We start from the raw sequence: 15,596 nt of genomic DNA, 5'->3' as shown, positions 1-15,596 counted from the left end.
ATCACTGTGGAAGTGGGTCAGTTCCCCAGAGGGAATGACCTGAACAGGAGGATGTAAGGCAGAGTAGGCCCTGCAACAAACCAGCCATTTCCTCTACTCTTCCTCGCCTGACAGACTAGGAAGACTCTTCCAGCGTTGGCTGAGTCTCCTGGCCTGTGGGCTGGGGGGGGCTTGTGTAAAGAAATGGCTCCCTGTTGCAGTTACCCCCCACTTTTTGCCTGATACTGATGCTGACTTGACTGAGAAGTGTGCTGGGACCCTGCTAACCAGGCCCCAGCACCAGTGTTCTTTCACCTAAAATGTACCATTGATCCCACAATTGGCACAACCCTGGCACCTAGGTAAGTCCCTTGTAACTGGTACCCCGGGTACCAAGGGCCCTGATGCCAGGGAAGGTCTCTAAGGGCTGCAGCATGTATTATGCCACCCTAGAGACCCCTCACTCAGCACAGACACACTGCTTACAAGCCTGTGTGTGCTGGTGAGAACAAAATGAGTAAGTCGACATGGCACTCCCCTCAGGGTGCCACGCCAGCCTCTCACTGACTATGCAGTATAGGTAAGACACCCCTCTAGCAGGCCTTACAGCCCTAAGGCAGGGTGCACTATACCATAGGTGAGGGTACCAGTGCATGAGCACTGTGCCCCTACAGTGTCTAAGCAAAACCTTAGACATTGTAAGTGCAGGGTAGCCATAAGAGTATATAGTCTGGGAGTCTGTTTTACACGAACTCCACAGCACCATAATGGCTACACTGAAAACTGGGAAGTTTGGTATCAAACTTCTCAGCACAATAAATGCACACTGATGGCAGTGTACATTTTATTGTAAAATACACCACAGAGGGCACCTTAGAGGTGCCCCCTGAAACTTAACCAACTATCTGTGTAGGCTGACTGGTTCCAGCAGCCTGCCACACTAGAGACATGTTGCTGGCCCCATGGGGAGAGTGCCTTTGTCACTCTGAGGCCAGTAACAAAGCCTGCACTGGGTGGAGATGCTAACACCTCCCCCAGGCAGGAGCTGTAACACCTGGCGGTGAGCCTCAAAGGCTCACCCCTTTGTCACAGCCCAGCAGGGCACTCCAGCTTAGTGGAGTTGCCCGCCCCCTCCAGCCACGGCCCCCACTTTTGGCGGCAAGGCTGGAGGGAACAAAGAAAGCAACAAGGAGGAGTCACTGGCCAGTCAGGACAGCCCCTAAGGTGTCCTGAGCTGAAGTGACTCTAACTTTTAGAAATCCTCCATCTTGCAGATGGAGGATTCCCCCAATAGGGTTAGGATTGTGACCCCCTCCCCTTGGGAGGAGGCACAAAGAGGGTGTACCCACCCTAAGGGCTAGTAGCCATTGGCTACTAACCCCCCAGACCTAAACACGCCCTTAAATTTAGTATTTAAGGGCTCCCCTGAACCTAAGAAATTAGATTCCTGCAAACTACAAGAAGAAGGACTGCCTAGCTGAAAACCCCTGCAGAGGAAGACCAGAAGACGACAACTGCCTTGGCTCCAGAAACTCACCGGCCTGTCTCCTGCCTTCCAAAGAACTCTGCTCCAGCGACGCCTTCCAAGGGACCAGCGACCTCTGAATCCTCTGAGGACTGCCCTGCTTCGAAAAAGACAAGAAACTCCCGAGGACAGCGGACCTGCTCCAAAAAGACTGCAACTTTGTTTCAAGGAGCAGCTTTAAAGACCCTGCAATCTCCCCGCAAGAAGCGTGAGACTTGCAACACTGCACCCGGCGACCCCGACTCGGCTGGTGGAGAACCAACACCTCAGGGAGGACCCCCGGACTACTCTCCGACTGCGAGTACCAAAACCTGTCCCCCCTGAGCCCCCACAGCGCCGCCTGCAGAGGGAATCCCGAGGCTTCCCCTGACCGCGACTCTCTGAAACCTAAGTCCCGACGCCTGGAAAAGACCCTGCACCCGCAGCCCCCAGGACCTGAAGGACCGGACTTTCACTGGAGAAGTGACCCCCAGGAGTCCCTCTCCCTTACCCAAGTGGAGGTTTCCCCGAGGAAGCCCCCCCCCTTGCCTGCCTGCAGCGCTGAAGAGATCCGTTGATCTCTCATAGACTAACATTGCAAACCCGACGCTTGTTTCTACACTGCACCCGGCCGCCCCCGCGCTGCTGAGGGTGAAATTTCTGTGTGGGCTTGTGTCCCCCCCGGTGCCCTACAAAACCCCCCTGGTCTGCCCTCCGAAGACGCGGGTACTTACCTGCAAGCAGACCGGAACCGGGGCACCCCCTTCTCTCCATTCTAGCCTATGCGTTTTGGGCACCACTTTGAACTCTGCACCTGACCGGCCCTGAGCTGCTGGTGTGGTGACTTTGGGGTTGCTCTGAACCCCCAACGGTGGGCTACCTTGGACCAAGAACTGAACCCTGTAAGTGTCTTACTTAGCTGGTAAAACTAACAAAAACTTACCTCCCCCAGGAACTGTGAAAATTGCACTAAGTGTCCACTTTTAAAGTAGCTATTTGTGAATAACTTGAAAAGTATACATGCAATTGAAATGATTCAAAGTTCCTAATGTACTTACCTGCAATACCTTTCAAACAAGATATTACATGTTAAATTTGAACCTGTGGTTCTTAAAATAAACTAAGAAAAGATATTTTTCTATAACAAAACCTATTGGCTGGATTTGTCTCTGAGTGTGTGTACCTCATTTATTGTCTATGTGTATGTACAACAAATGCCTAACACTACTCCTTGGATAAGCCTACTGCTCGACCACACTACCACAAAATAGAGCATTAGTATTATCTATTTTTACCACTATTTTACCTCTAAGGGGAACCCTTGGACTCTGTGCATGCTATTCCTTACTTTGAAATAGCACATACAGAGCCAACTTCCTACAATACTAATGCTCTATTTTGTGGTAGTGTGGTCGAGCAGTAGGCTTATCAGAGGGTAGTGTTAAGCATTTGTTGTACACACACAGGCAATAAATGAGGAACACACACTCAGACAATTCCAGGCCAATAGGTTTTTATATAGAAAAATATATTTTCATTATTTTAAGAACCACAGGTTCAAGATTTACAAACAATACTTTAAATGAAAGGTATTTCACTTAGGAACTTTGAATTAGCAAAATAGCATATACAGTTTTCACACACATGGCAATAAGCTATTTTAAAACTGGACACTTAGTGCAATTTTCAACAGTTCCTGGGGGAGGTAAGTGTTTGTTAGTTTTGCAGGTAAGTAAACCACCTACAGGGTTCAAAGTTGGGTCCAAGGTAGCCCACCGTTGGGGGTTCAGAGCAACCCCAAAGTCACCACACCAGCAGCTCAGGGCCGGTCAGGTGCAGAGGTCAAAGTGGTGCCCAAAACACGTAGGCTTCAATGGAGAAGGGGGTGCCCCGGTTCCAGTCTGCCAGCAGGTAAGTACCCACGTCTTCGGAGGGCAGACCAGGGGGTTTTTGTAGGGCACAGGGGGGGGGGAGACACAAGTCAGCACAAAAAGTACACCCTCAGCGGCACGGGGGCGGCCGGGTGCAGTGTGCAAACAGGCGTCTGGTTTGCAATAAGATTCAATGGGAGACCCAGGGGTCTCTTCAACGAAGCAGGCAAGTGGGGGGGGGGGGGGGGGGCTCCTCGGGGAAGCCACCACCTGGGCAAGGGAGAGGGCCACCTGGGGGTCGCTTCTGCACTGGAGGTCGGATCCTTCAGTTCCTGGGGGCTGCGGGTGCAGAGTCTTTACCAGGCGTCGGGTTCTTTGAAGCAGGCAGTCGCGGTCAGGGGAGCCTCTGGATTCCCTCTGCAGGTGTCGCTGTGGGGCCTCAGGGGGGCGGGGTCAACTCTGGCTACTCACGGGCTCGCAGTCGCCGGGGAGTCCTCCTTGTAGTGTTGGTTCTCCACAAGTCGAGCCGGGGGCGTTGGGTGCAGAGTGCAAAGTCTCACGCTTCCGGCGGGAAACGTGTGTTCTTTTAAAGTTGCTTTTTTGTTGCAAAGATGTTTCTTCTTTGGAGCAGAGCCGCTGTCCCCGGGAGTTCTTGGTCCTTTTAGATGCAGGGTAATCCTCTGAGGCTTCAGAGGTCGCTGGACCCTGTTGAACGCGTCGCTGTAGCAGTTCTCTTGAAGTGGGGAGACAGGCCGGTAGAGCTGGGGCCAAAGCAGTTGGTATCTTTATCTTCTCTGCAGGTTTTTCAGCTCAGCAGTCCTTCTTCGTCTTAGGTTGCAGGAATCTAGTTACCTAGGTTCTGTGAGCCCCTAGATACTCGATTTAGGGGTGTGTTTAGGTCTGGGGGTTAGTAGCCAATGGCTACTAGCCCTGAGGGTGGCTACACCCTCTTTGTGCCTCCTCCCTGAGGGGAGGGGGGCACATCCCTAATCCTACTGGGGGAATCCTCAATCTGCAAGATGGATGATTTCTAAAAGTCAGAGTCACCTCAGCTCAGGACACCTTAGGGGCTGTCCTGACTGGCCAGTGACTCCTCCTTGTTTTTCTCAATATCTCCTCTGGCCTTGCCGCCAAAAGTGGGGCCGTGGCCGGTGGGGGCGGGCAACTCCACTAGCTGGAGTGCCCTGGGGTGCTGTAACAAAGGGGGTGAGCCTTTGAGGCTCATCGCCAGGTGTTACAGTTCCTGCAGGGGGAGGTGAGAAGCACCTCGACCCAGTACATGCTTTGTTACTAGCCACAGAGTGACAAAGGCACTCTCTCCCCATGTGGCCAGCAACATGTCTGGTGTGTGGCAGGCTGCTAAAACTAGTCAGCCAACACTGGAAGTCGGGTATGGTTTCACGGGGCATCTCTAAGATGCCCTCTGGGGTGTATTTCACAATAAAATGTACACTGGCAGCAGTGTGCATTTATTGTGCTGAGAAGTTTGATACCAAACTTCCCAGTTTTCAGTGTAGCCATTATGGTGCTGTGGAGTTTGTGCATGACTGACTCCCAGACCATATACTCTTATGGCTACCCTGCACCTACAATGTCTAAGGTTTTGCTTAGACACTGTAGGGGCATAGTGCTCATGCACTTATGCCCTCACCTATGGTATAGTGCACCCTTCCTTAGGGCTGTAAGGCCTGCTAGAGGGGTGACTTATCTATGCCTATAGGCAGTGTGAGGTTGGCATGGCACCCTGAGGGGAGTGCCATGTCGACTGTCATTTTCTCCCCACCAGCACACACAAGCTGGCAAGCAGTGTGTCTGTGCTGAGTGAGGGGTCTCCAGGGTGGCGTAAGACATGCTGCAGCCCTTAGAGACCTTCCCTGGCATCAGGGCCCGGGGTACCAGTTACAAGGGACTTACCTGAATGCCAGGGTGTGCCAATTGTGGAAACAAAGGTACAGGTTAGGGAAAGAACACTGGTGCCGAGGCCTGGTTAGCAGGCCTCAGCACACTTTCAAATCATAACTTGGCATCAGCAAAGGCAAAAAGTCAGGGGGTAACCATGCCAAGGAGGCATTTCCTTACAACACCCGAATCCAGCATCTCTCAATCTAGCAATCTGGCTCCTGAAGTCTTAGAATTTGGGCACTTAGACCTTACACAAGAATGTATGGAGGTCATTAAACAAGCTAGAAAACCTACTACAAGACATTGTTATGCAAACAAATGGAAAAGATTTGTTCATTATTGCCACAGTAATCAAATTCAACCACTACATGCTTCCGCAAAGGACAGTGTAAGCTACTTATTACACTTACAAAAGTCCAAGCTAGCATTCTCTTCAATTAAAATACATCTCACAGCAATATCTGCCTATCTGCAGATTACACATTCAACATCACTTTTTAGCATCCCAGTCATTAAAGCATTTATGGAGGGATTAAAATGAATCCTACCCCTGAGAACACCACCAGTACCTTCGTGGAACCTTAATATTGTATTAACACGACTCATGGGACCACCATTTGAACCCATGCACTCTTGTGAAATGCAATACTTAACTTGGAAAGTAGCCTTTCTAATAGCTATCACATCACTTAGAGTAAGTGAGATACAAGCATTTACTATACAAGAACCCTTTATACAAATACATAAACATAAAGTGGTTCTCCGTACAAATCCCAAATTCCTACCAAAGGTTATATCACCATTCCACCTAAACCAAACCGTGGAACTCCCAGTCTTCTTTCCACAACCAAACTTAGTAGCCGAAAGAGCCTTACATAAATTAGACATAAAAAGAGCACTAATGTATTACATTGACAGAACAAAACAATTTCGTAAAACAAAACAATTGTTTGTAGCCTTCCAAAAACCTCATGCAGGTAATCCTATATCCAAACAAGGCATTGCCAGACGGATAGTTAAATGTATTCAAACTTGCTATATTAAAGCAAAAAGAGATTTACCTATTGCACCAAGAGCACATTCCACTAGGAAAAAAGGCACCACAATGGCTTTTCTGGGAAATATACCTATGACAGAAATTTGTAAGGCAGCCACCTGGTCTACGCCTCAGACATTCACGAAGCATTACTGTGTAGATGTGCTAACAACACAACAAGCCACAGTAGGACAGGCTGTATTAAGAACATTATTTCAAACAACTTCATCTCCTACAGGCTAAGCCACCGCTTTTGGGGAGATTACTGCTTATTAGTCTATGCACAGCATGTGTATCTGCAGCTACACATGCCATTGAACGGAAAATGTCACTTACCCATTGTACATCTGTTTGTGGCATGAGATGCTGCAGATTCACATGCGACCTCCCCGGGAGCCTGTAGCCGTTAGAAGTTGGATAAAAACTGTAAATTTGTAAATAAACTGCCCCAAATAGCCAAAAAAAGGCCTTACACCTGTGGGGAAAAGGCCTGGCAACGAAGTGGTTAATTAGATGTTATCGGGCATCTGAGGTTTTGTGCTCCTATTCTCTTTTTCTCTTTTAATTCAGAAAATGTTGCTTAGATTTTATACTGTTTATTTTGGTAGGGCATGCCAGCAGGATCCCTTTATTTTCTGAGTCCTTAGTTTAATCTGTGTTCCTTCCATGTTGGGTTATGTTACTTCCCTGTTACAGAACCTACAATGTGAGTAAATGGATATTGAGATGGCACTGGCTCGTAATTTGATTCCTGTGACCACCATCTTTTAGATGGCATTAAGTAGAAGCACGTGCATTTCACCATTAGTTTTAAATGTGTGCTTTATAGTTTGGATTCCGATGCTGTTGATTCTGTGGGATCAAATGGTCCTAAAACAGCCATCAATTTAATTTTTTCTGGTTTTCTCTCTCTTGGTATTGGAATAATCCAGGGTGGTTGAAGGCAAGGAGTGTGTGGTACTCTGTCTAATTTAAGATCAATGTAAGGTATTCACACCTTACGGACCATGGTGTTGTGCATACATGCGCTTCCTTCAAGTCTCTGTAAATATGGTTGCTGTTCATGGGTTCAATGCTTTCATTCTCCTACAGGTGCAGACATTGTCTGGTGGTGAGCTACAGCGTGTGGCATTGGCTCTTTGTCTGGGTAAACCTGCTGATGTTTACTTAATTGATGAACCATCGGCCTATTTGGACTCTGAACAGCGTCTTATGGCTGCAAGAGTCATCAAACGGTAACTTAACTTTTATGCTTTCTAATAAGTAACGTTCAGCTTTAAATTTTGCTTTCCAGTATAAATACTTTATTTTAATATACATATCTTTTATTTAGTTTCATTCTTCATGCAAAAAAGACAGCCTTTGTTGTAGAACATGACTTCATCATGGCCACATATCTAGCAGATCGTGTAATCGTTTTTGATGGTAATCCATCCAAGGACACTCGTGCAAACAGGTAAGACTTGAATTGAAATTCCAGAATTAAAGTTGTAATTGAAGATACATTACTGTGTTCTACCTTAACACTTTTCTTACTCCATTTGGGGTGTAGAATTAAGTACTATCCTTTAAACGCAAAGTGTAAACAAACTAATTGTAGATGCTTGCTGGGTGCAGACAATGCCCTAAGTCAGCTTCCGAATGAATGTCTGCATTTTAATTGTGCATTGAATGTAGGAAGGCCATTAGCTCCATCCAGCTTTCCCTTTCTAACCACTGAGGCCGCATTACACAAAGGGCTGTGGGATGGATTGGGGGGCAGGATACAATGAGTGTGTTTACCAGTGGTGTGCTTGGTATTACAAAAGGGGCTGCTGACACATGTGCAGCTTTTTCTGTAGTATGGTTTACATCAGTGCAAAATGTACATCAGAGTTATCACAAGGATGTGTTCCTACAGTTATATAGTGGCATGAGGCAGTCGAGGGAAACCTTTGTCATTGTGCCCAGATCATATTACAAATGTGGGAGCAATGCAGTTGAGTTTTCAGGAGGTGCACTGATTTGGTGCCACATAGAAAGTGGTGCTCAGTGAGTGCACCTTTTGAGAATGCCACTGTGAAGAGGGGAAACAGGTCCCAGGGCAGGCTTTGAAAAATCTACTTGCCCACTCAATATACCTAGTCAGAATATATCAAGGTGAGCTATTTGTAGGGCCTACTATTTTGGTGAGAGACACCAACTGGCAAAGAACATGTGTTCTGCTCATTCTGAAAATGGATGAGCAACAAAGAGGCCTTTAAATCTTGTTTTTTTTTTATCTGGTCACTTTCGCTGTGCGATAAAAGACAAATGTCAGTGTATTCCTTGTGACAAATCGCTGTTTATTTTATCTTGGAAACTGGTGTTTGATTTTCTTTCTCTGTCTGCAGAGTAAGAGGGTTTTGCAAAGTGAACTGTCTGCCAGTCATCCTGCAGTACAGAAAGTTTGGAAGGAAAGGCTGTTCGATGTCCGTTTTCTTTTCCTCAGACACAACATTTAAATAGTTTGGAGATGAACAGTACAGTTATTTCAAACTATACGACCAGTTAGTAAAGCACAGTTTTTGTAATTCAGAAGTGTGATGGAAACAAAGATTTTAATAGGATCAAAACAAATCATAACACTATTTGCTGAATTTCCAAACATTATTCTTTGCGCACTATATAGGTTTGTCAGTAAAACTGTGTGTCAGTGGGAAATTGTGTGGCCATTTTAATTGAAAATATGCTAACTGGAAGCATGCTACCACATCATACTTTAGTAAATTTATTATAAGTGAGTATTGAAGACAGGGAAAATCATTTTCTTTACATTCTTCTTTAAACCATTGCCTATCGGCACAACGCATGGATTATTTTGTGGCTTCCATACTTTTGAGACTTGCATCATTTTTTTGGTGTCCTTTCTTTTTTTCTTTTTTTGAGGGCATATTTTTCTCTGTTTTTTGATTGGATCAATAAAAGCAGAAGTTCTGCTTTGCATGCCTTGAGATAGTTTTCGAGCAAATACATTTGGTGTGGAGGATAGTTCTCTGCAGCTGTCTTGTAGAGAGCTTGTATTTTATACCCATTAGTTCAGTTTGTGGCTTTTGCACTGGATTTAGGTCAAGGTTGCTATGTATGTCTGTGACAAAAGAGGCAACTATTAACTAGTAATGGGATGCTTTCAAACCTTGTTGAGCGGGATTTGGGGAATGAGTGCCGACAGGGCCTATTTTATACTGGTAAGTAGTCTTCCAAATTCCTAGACCCATACCACCCATTCAAGAGGAGCTGGCTCCAGGCTATGTACCTTAAAGTACCATTAGGAGAGAAAATGCCATGTCACAAATTTTGTTGGTGTTGCCATATAGGATTGCTATCCCCACCCCCGTCTTGATAAATATCATCACAAAGCAATACATGCATGTCTTTGATAACATAATCTTTTAGCAAATGGGTTCCAGGCATCTTTTGGTTTGTTCCTCCCCTATGTAACATGATTAGAAACACAAAAACAGGTACAAGTTGTAGGAAGTTGGCTCTGTCTGTGCATACTATTCCTTACTTTGAAATAGTGCAGAGTCCAAGGGTTCCCCTTAGAGGTAAGATAGTGGCAAAAAGAGATAATACTAATGCTCTATTTTGTGGTAGTGTGGTCGAGCAGTAGGCTTATCAAAGGAGTAGTGTTAAGCATTTGTTGTACATACACACAGGCAATAAATGAGGAACACACACTCAGAAACAATTCCAGGCCAATAGGTTTTTGTTATAGAAAAATATATTTTCTTAGTTTATTTTAAGAACCAAAGGTTCAAATTCTACATGTAATATCTCATTTGAAAGGTATTGCAGGTAAGTACTTTAGGAACTTTGAATAATCACAATAGCATATATACTTTTTACATAAAACACATATAGCTATTTTAAAAGTGGACACAGTGCAATTTTCACAGTTCCTGGGGGAGGTAAAGTAATGTTAGTTCTTGCAGGTAAGTAAACCACCTACGGGGTTCAAATTGGGGTCCAAGGTAGCCCACCGTTGGGGGTTCAGAGCAACCCCAAAGTCACCACACCAGCAGCTCAGGGCCGGTCAGGTGCAGAGTTCAAAGTGGTGCCCAAAACACATAGGCTTCAATGGAGAAGGGGGTGCCCCGGTTCCATTCTGCCAGCAGGTCAGTACCCGCGTCTTCGGAGGGCAGACCAGGGGGGTTTGTAGGGCACCGGGGGGGACACAAGCTCACACAAAAGTACACCCTAAGCAGCACGGGGGCGGCCGGGTGCAGTGTGCAAACACGTGTCAGGTTTTCAATAGGTTTCAATGAGAGACCAAGGGGTCTCTTCAGCGGTGCAGGCAGGCAAGGGGTGGGCTCCTCGGGGTAGCCACCACCTGGGCAAGGGAGAGGGCCTCCTGGGGGTCACTCCTGCACTGGAGTTCCGATCCTTTAGGTCCTGGGGGCTGCGGGTGCAGGGTCTTTTCCAGGCGTCGGGATTTCAGAGTCAGGCAGTCACGGTCGGGGGGAGCCTCGGGATTCCCTCTGCAGGCGTCGCTGTGGGGGCTCAGGGGGGACAACTTTGGTTACTCACAGTCTCTGAGTCGCCGGAGGGTCCTCCCTGAGGTGTTGTTTCTCCACCAGTCGAGTCTGGGTCGCCGGGTGCAGTGTTGCAAGTCTCACGCTTCTTGCGGGGATTGCAGGGGTCTTTAAATCTGCTCCACTGGATACAAAGTTGCAGTCTTTGTTGAACAGGGCCGCTGTTCTCAAGAGTTTCTTGGTCTTTTGGAAGCAGGGCAGTCCTCTGAGGATTCAGAGGTCGCTGGTCCCTGGGAAAGCGTCGCTGGAGCAGTTTTCTTCTGAAGGAGGGAGACAGGCCGGTAGGGCTGGGGCCAAAGCAGTTGGTGTCTTCTTCTTCTCTGCAGGGTTTTTCAGCTCAGCAGTCCTCTTCTTTAAGTTGCAGGAATCTACATTCTTAGGTTCAGGGGAGCCCTTAAATACTAAGTTTAAGGGCGTGTTTAGGTCTGGGGGGTTAGTAGCCAATGGCTATTAGCCCTGAGGGAGGGTACACCCTCTTTGTGCCTCCTCCCAAGGGGAGTGGGTCACATTCCTATCCCTATTAGGGGAATCCTCCATCTGCAAGATGGAGGATTTCTAAAAGTTAGTCACTTCAGCTCAGGGCACCTTAGGGGCTGTCCTGACTGGCCAGTGACTCCTCCTTGTTTTTCTCATTAATTCCTCCGGCCTTGCCGCCAAAAGTGGGGCCGTGGCCGGAGGGGGCGGGCAACTCCACTAGCTGGAGTGCCCTGTGGTGCTAGAACAAAGGGGGTGAGCCTTTGAGGCTCACCGCCAGGTGTTACAGCTCCTGCCTGGGGGAGGTGATAGCATCTCCACCCAGTGCAGGCTTTGTTACTGGCCACAGAGTGACAAAGGCACTCTCCCCATGTGGCCAGCAACATGTCTGGTGTGTGGCAGGCTGCTAAAACCAGTCAGCCTACACGGGTAGTTGGTTAAGGTTTCAGGGGGCACCTCTAAGGTGCCCTCTGGGGTGTATTTCACAATAAAATGTACACTGGCATCAGTGTGCATTTATTGTGCTGAGAAGTTTGATACCAAACTTCCCAGTTTTCAGTGTAGCCATTATGGTGCTGTGGAGTTCGTGTTTGACAGACTCCCAGACCATATACTCTTATGGCTACCCTGCACTTACAATGTCTAAGGTTTTGCTTAGACACTGTAGGGGCACAGTGCTCATGCACTGGTGCCCTCACCTATGGTATAGTGCACCCTGCCTTAGGGCTGTAAGGCCTGCTAGAGGGGTGACTTATCTATACTGCATAGGCAGTGTGAGGTTGGCATGGCACCCTGAGGGGAGTGCCATGTCGACTTACTCGTTTTGTCCTCACCAGCACACACAAGCTAGCAAGCAGTGGGTCTGTGCTGAGTGAGGGGTCCCCAGGGTGGCATAAGATATGCTGCAGCCCTTCGAGACCTTCCCTGGCATCAGGGCCCTTGGTACCAGGGGTACCAGTTACAAGGGACTTACCTGGATGGCAGGGTGTGCCAATTGTGTAAAACAAAAGTACAGGTTAGGGAAAGAACGCTGGGGCCTGGTTAGCAGGCCTCAGCACACTTTCAATTCAAAACATAGCATCAGCAAAGGCAAAAAGTCAGGGGGTAACCATGCCAAGGAGGCATTTCCTTACACAAGTCTTTTCATTTATCTGAACCAATACGTTTTTTGATGCATCTTTGCTGAGGATTCCACAGTCTCTTACCTGTTCAGCCTGAATCAACATTTCTCATTATTGATTTTAACCAGTCTGATAACTTCGTATTTCTTCTCAGGAATTCGCTAGTTTTGTAATACATACAAGAGGATCAGAGTCCTTCGCTTCTTACCTAACCTATCGAAATAACACACTGGTAGCATTAAATGTTAATCACAAGATGCCTGTTCCTTTTGCTCTAATGCCTGTGTCACTAGTAGCATTTCTTCCTACGAGAGACTTCTAATTGGCCCTTACCTGCTGGCAGAGAAGGTCCAGTGTCTGGTCCCTTTAGATGCTGACTAAAGCAAGAAAGATAGATGCAATGATAAATTATATTGTGCTAGAGCAGTTTGTGAATTATGTGAAGTATTTTTTAAAACCTATTTAGCCTCTTCATCTTGAATCACCAGGAAAAGAAAATAGTTTTGAAAACCTCCATGAAGGTAAAAAGGGCTAGTAGAGAGAACTGTTAATGCACCACCACAGCCCTCATAAAAGATTTTTTTTAAAGTTGATGGAGAAAACAGTCTGAGGGGCAGGTGGATCTTTGTCGTAATCTGGAGAAATTGCTTTTTAGGCTAGAACACGTATAAAAGCCTGGGTTCTAACATGTATAAAAGCCTTACACTTCTTAACCTCCTTTAGGTTACTTACCAGAATGACTGTTTTATTGTAGGAAAAATTACATTATGCCTGGAATAGATTCCATTCACTCAGCGAATACAAACATTACTTGATAAATTAAGCTATACATGTATAGGTTCCTGCAGCTCATTTATGGGATCCACTTCCCTCTTCCAGATCCGCCACCACCCTCCCCCAGTTTCACAAGGAAACAGTGGATACAAACATAGCTTACTCATTTTTGTACTTTCACTGTAGCTCCATGACTACAGCACAACCTGCCAGTATCAAGGACTTTACCAAGGTTTCCTTCCCCATAGTGATCTGCTTTTTCCTCACACACAGTCTTAGATCTCAATTTGAACTCCACTATTTCACAATGAGATTGCATGTCAATAGAAAATGTATTAATGGTTTCCAGCAATAGTGCTTTTACCTACCAAACGTGTGTTCAATGGCATGTGTAGTTGCAGATACACATGCTATGCATATATACCGCCATCTAGTGATGGGCCCGGAGTGTTACAAGTTGTTTTTCTTCTAAGAAGTCTTTTTTTGAGTCACGGGATCGAGTGACTCCTCCTTTCGGTAATAGTACGCATGGTCATTGACTCCTTTGCTAGATTGTTTTCCCACAGAAGGGTATAGGAAGGAGTGATAGAGTGAAAGAATTTAAATGTACAACTAAATGTAATAAGCAAATAAGATGCCTATGTAAATGTATACACATATTGTAAGGAAATGCCTCCTTGGCATGGTTGCCCCCTGACTTTTTGCCTTTGCTGATGCTATGTTTACAATTGAAAGTGTGCTGAGGCCTGCTAACCAGGCCCCAGCACCAGTGTTCTTTCCCTAACCTGTACTTTTGTATCCACAATTGGCAGACCCTGGCATCCAGATAAGTCCCTTGTAACTGGTACTTCTAGTACCAAGGGCCCTGATGCCAAGGAAGGTCTCTAAGGGCTGCAGCCTGTCTTATGCCACCCTGGAGACCTCTCACTCAGCACAGACACACTGCTTGCCAGCTTGTGTGTGCTAGTGAGGACAAAACGAGTAAGTCGACATGGCACTCCCCTCAGGGTGCCATGCCAGCCTCTCACTGCCTATGCAGTATAGGTAAGACACCCCTCTAGCAGGCCTTACAGCCCTAAGGCAGGGTGCACTATACCATAGGTGAGGGTACCAGTGCATGAGCATGGTACCCCTACAGTGTCTAAACAAAACCTTAGACATTGTAAGTGCAGGGTAGCCATAAGAGTATATGGTCTGGGAGTCTGTCAAACACGAACTCCACAGCACCATAATGGCTACACTGAAAACTGGGAAGTTTGGTATCAAACTTCTCAGCACAATAAATGCACACTGATGCCAGTGTACATTTTATTGTAAAATACACCACAGAGGGCACCTTAGAGGTGCCCCCTGAAACTTAACCGACTGTCTGTGTAGGCTGACTAGTTCCAGCAGCCTGCCACACCAGAGACATGTTGCTGGCCCCATGGGGAGAGTGCCTTTGTCACTCTGAGGCCAGTTACAAAGCCTGCACTGGGTGGAGATGCTAACACCTCCCCCAGGCAGGAGCTGTAACACCTGGCGGTGAGCCTCAAAGGCTCACCCCTTTGTCACAGCCCAGCAGGGCACTCCAGCTTAGTGGAGTTGCCCGCCCCCTCCGGCCACGGCCCCCACTTTTGGCGGCAAGGCTGGAGGGAACAAAGAAAGCAACAAGGAGGAGTCACTGGCCAGTCAGGACAGCCCCTAAGGTGTCCTGAGCTGAAGTGACTCTAACTTTTAGAAATCCTCCATCTTGCAGATGGAGGATTCCCCCAATAGGGTTAGGATTGTGACCCCCTCCCCTTGGGAGGAGGCACAAAAAGGGTGTACCCACCCTCAGGGCTAGTAGCCATTGGCTACTAACCCCCCAGACCTAAACACGCCCTTAAACTTAGTATTTAAGGGCTACCCTGAACCCTAGAAAATTAGATTCCTGCAACTACAAGAAGAAGGACTGCCTAGCTGAAAACCCCTGCAGAGGAAGACCAGAAGACGACAACTGCCTTGGCTCCAGAAACTCACCGGCCTGTCTCCTGCCTTCCAAAGATCCTGCTCCAGCGACGCCTTCCAAAGGGACCAGCGACCTCGACATCCTCTGAGGACTGCCCCTGCTTCGAAAAGACAAGAAACTCCCGAGGACAGCGGACCTGCTCCAAGAAAGGCTGCAACTTTGTTTCCAGCAGCCTTGAAAGAACCCTGCAAGCTCCCCGCAAGAAGCGTGAGACTTGCAACACTGCACCCGGCGACCCCGACTCGGCTGGTGGAGATCCAACACCTCAGGAGGGACCCCAGGACTACTCTGATACTGTGAGTACCAAAACCTGTCCCCCCTGAGCCCCCACAGCGCCGCCTGCAGAGGGAATCCCGAGGCTTCCCCTGACCGCGACTCTTTGAATCCTAAGT

At 47.3% G+C, this 15,596-nt stretch overlaps 1 protein-coding gene across 1 annotated transcript in view; it reads left to right on the top strand.

The window, feature by feature from the left end:
- Positions 1 to 15,596, top strand: part of ABCE1 (ATP binding cassette subfamily E member 1) — a 222,238-nt gene that overhangs the window by 142,446 nt on the left and 64,196 nt on the right. The window contains exons 15-16 of the mRNA XM_069242598.1: positions 7,385 to 7,527; positions 7,626 to 7,748. Of these exons, the coding sequence (XP_069098699.1) occupies positions 7,385 to 7,527; positions 7,626 to 7,748 (266 nt within the window). The remainder of the gene's footprint in view (positions 1 to 7,384; positions 7,528 to 7,625; positions 7,749 to 15,596) is intronic.

Source organism: Pleurodeles waltl, chromosome 1_2, assembly GCF_031143425.1.
Source record: "Pleurodeles waltl isolate 20211129_DDA chromosome 1_2, aPleWal1.hap1.20221129, whole genome shotgun sequence".
NCBI classification, from domain to species: domain Eukaryota; kingdom Metazoa; phylum Chordata; class Amphibia; order Caudata; family Salamandridae; genus Pleurodeles; species Pleurodeles waltl.
Note: the sequence above shows the minus strand (reverse complement) of the source record. Positions and strands in the feature narration are given on the sequence as shown.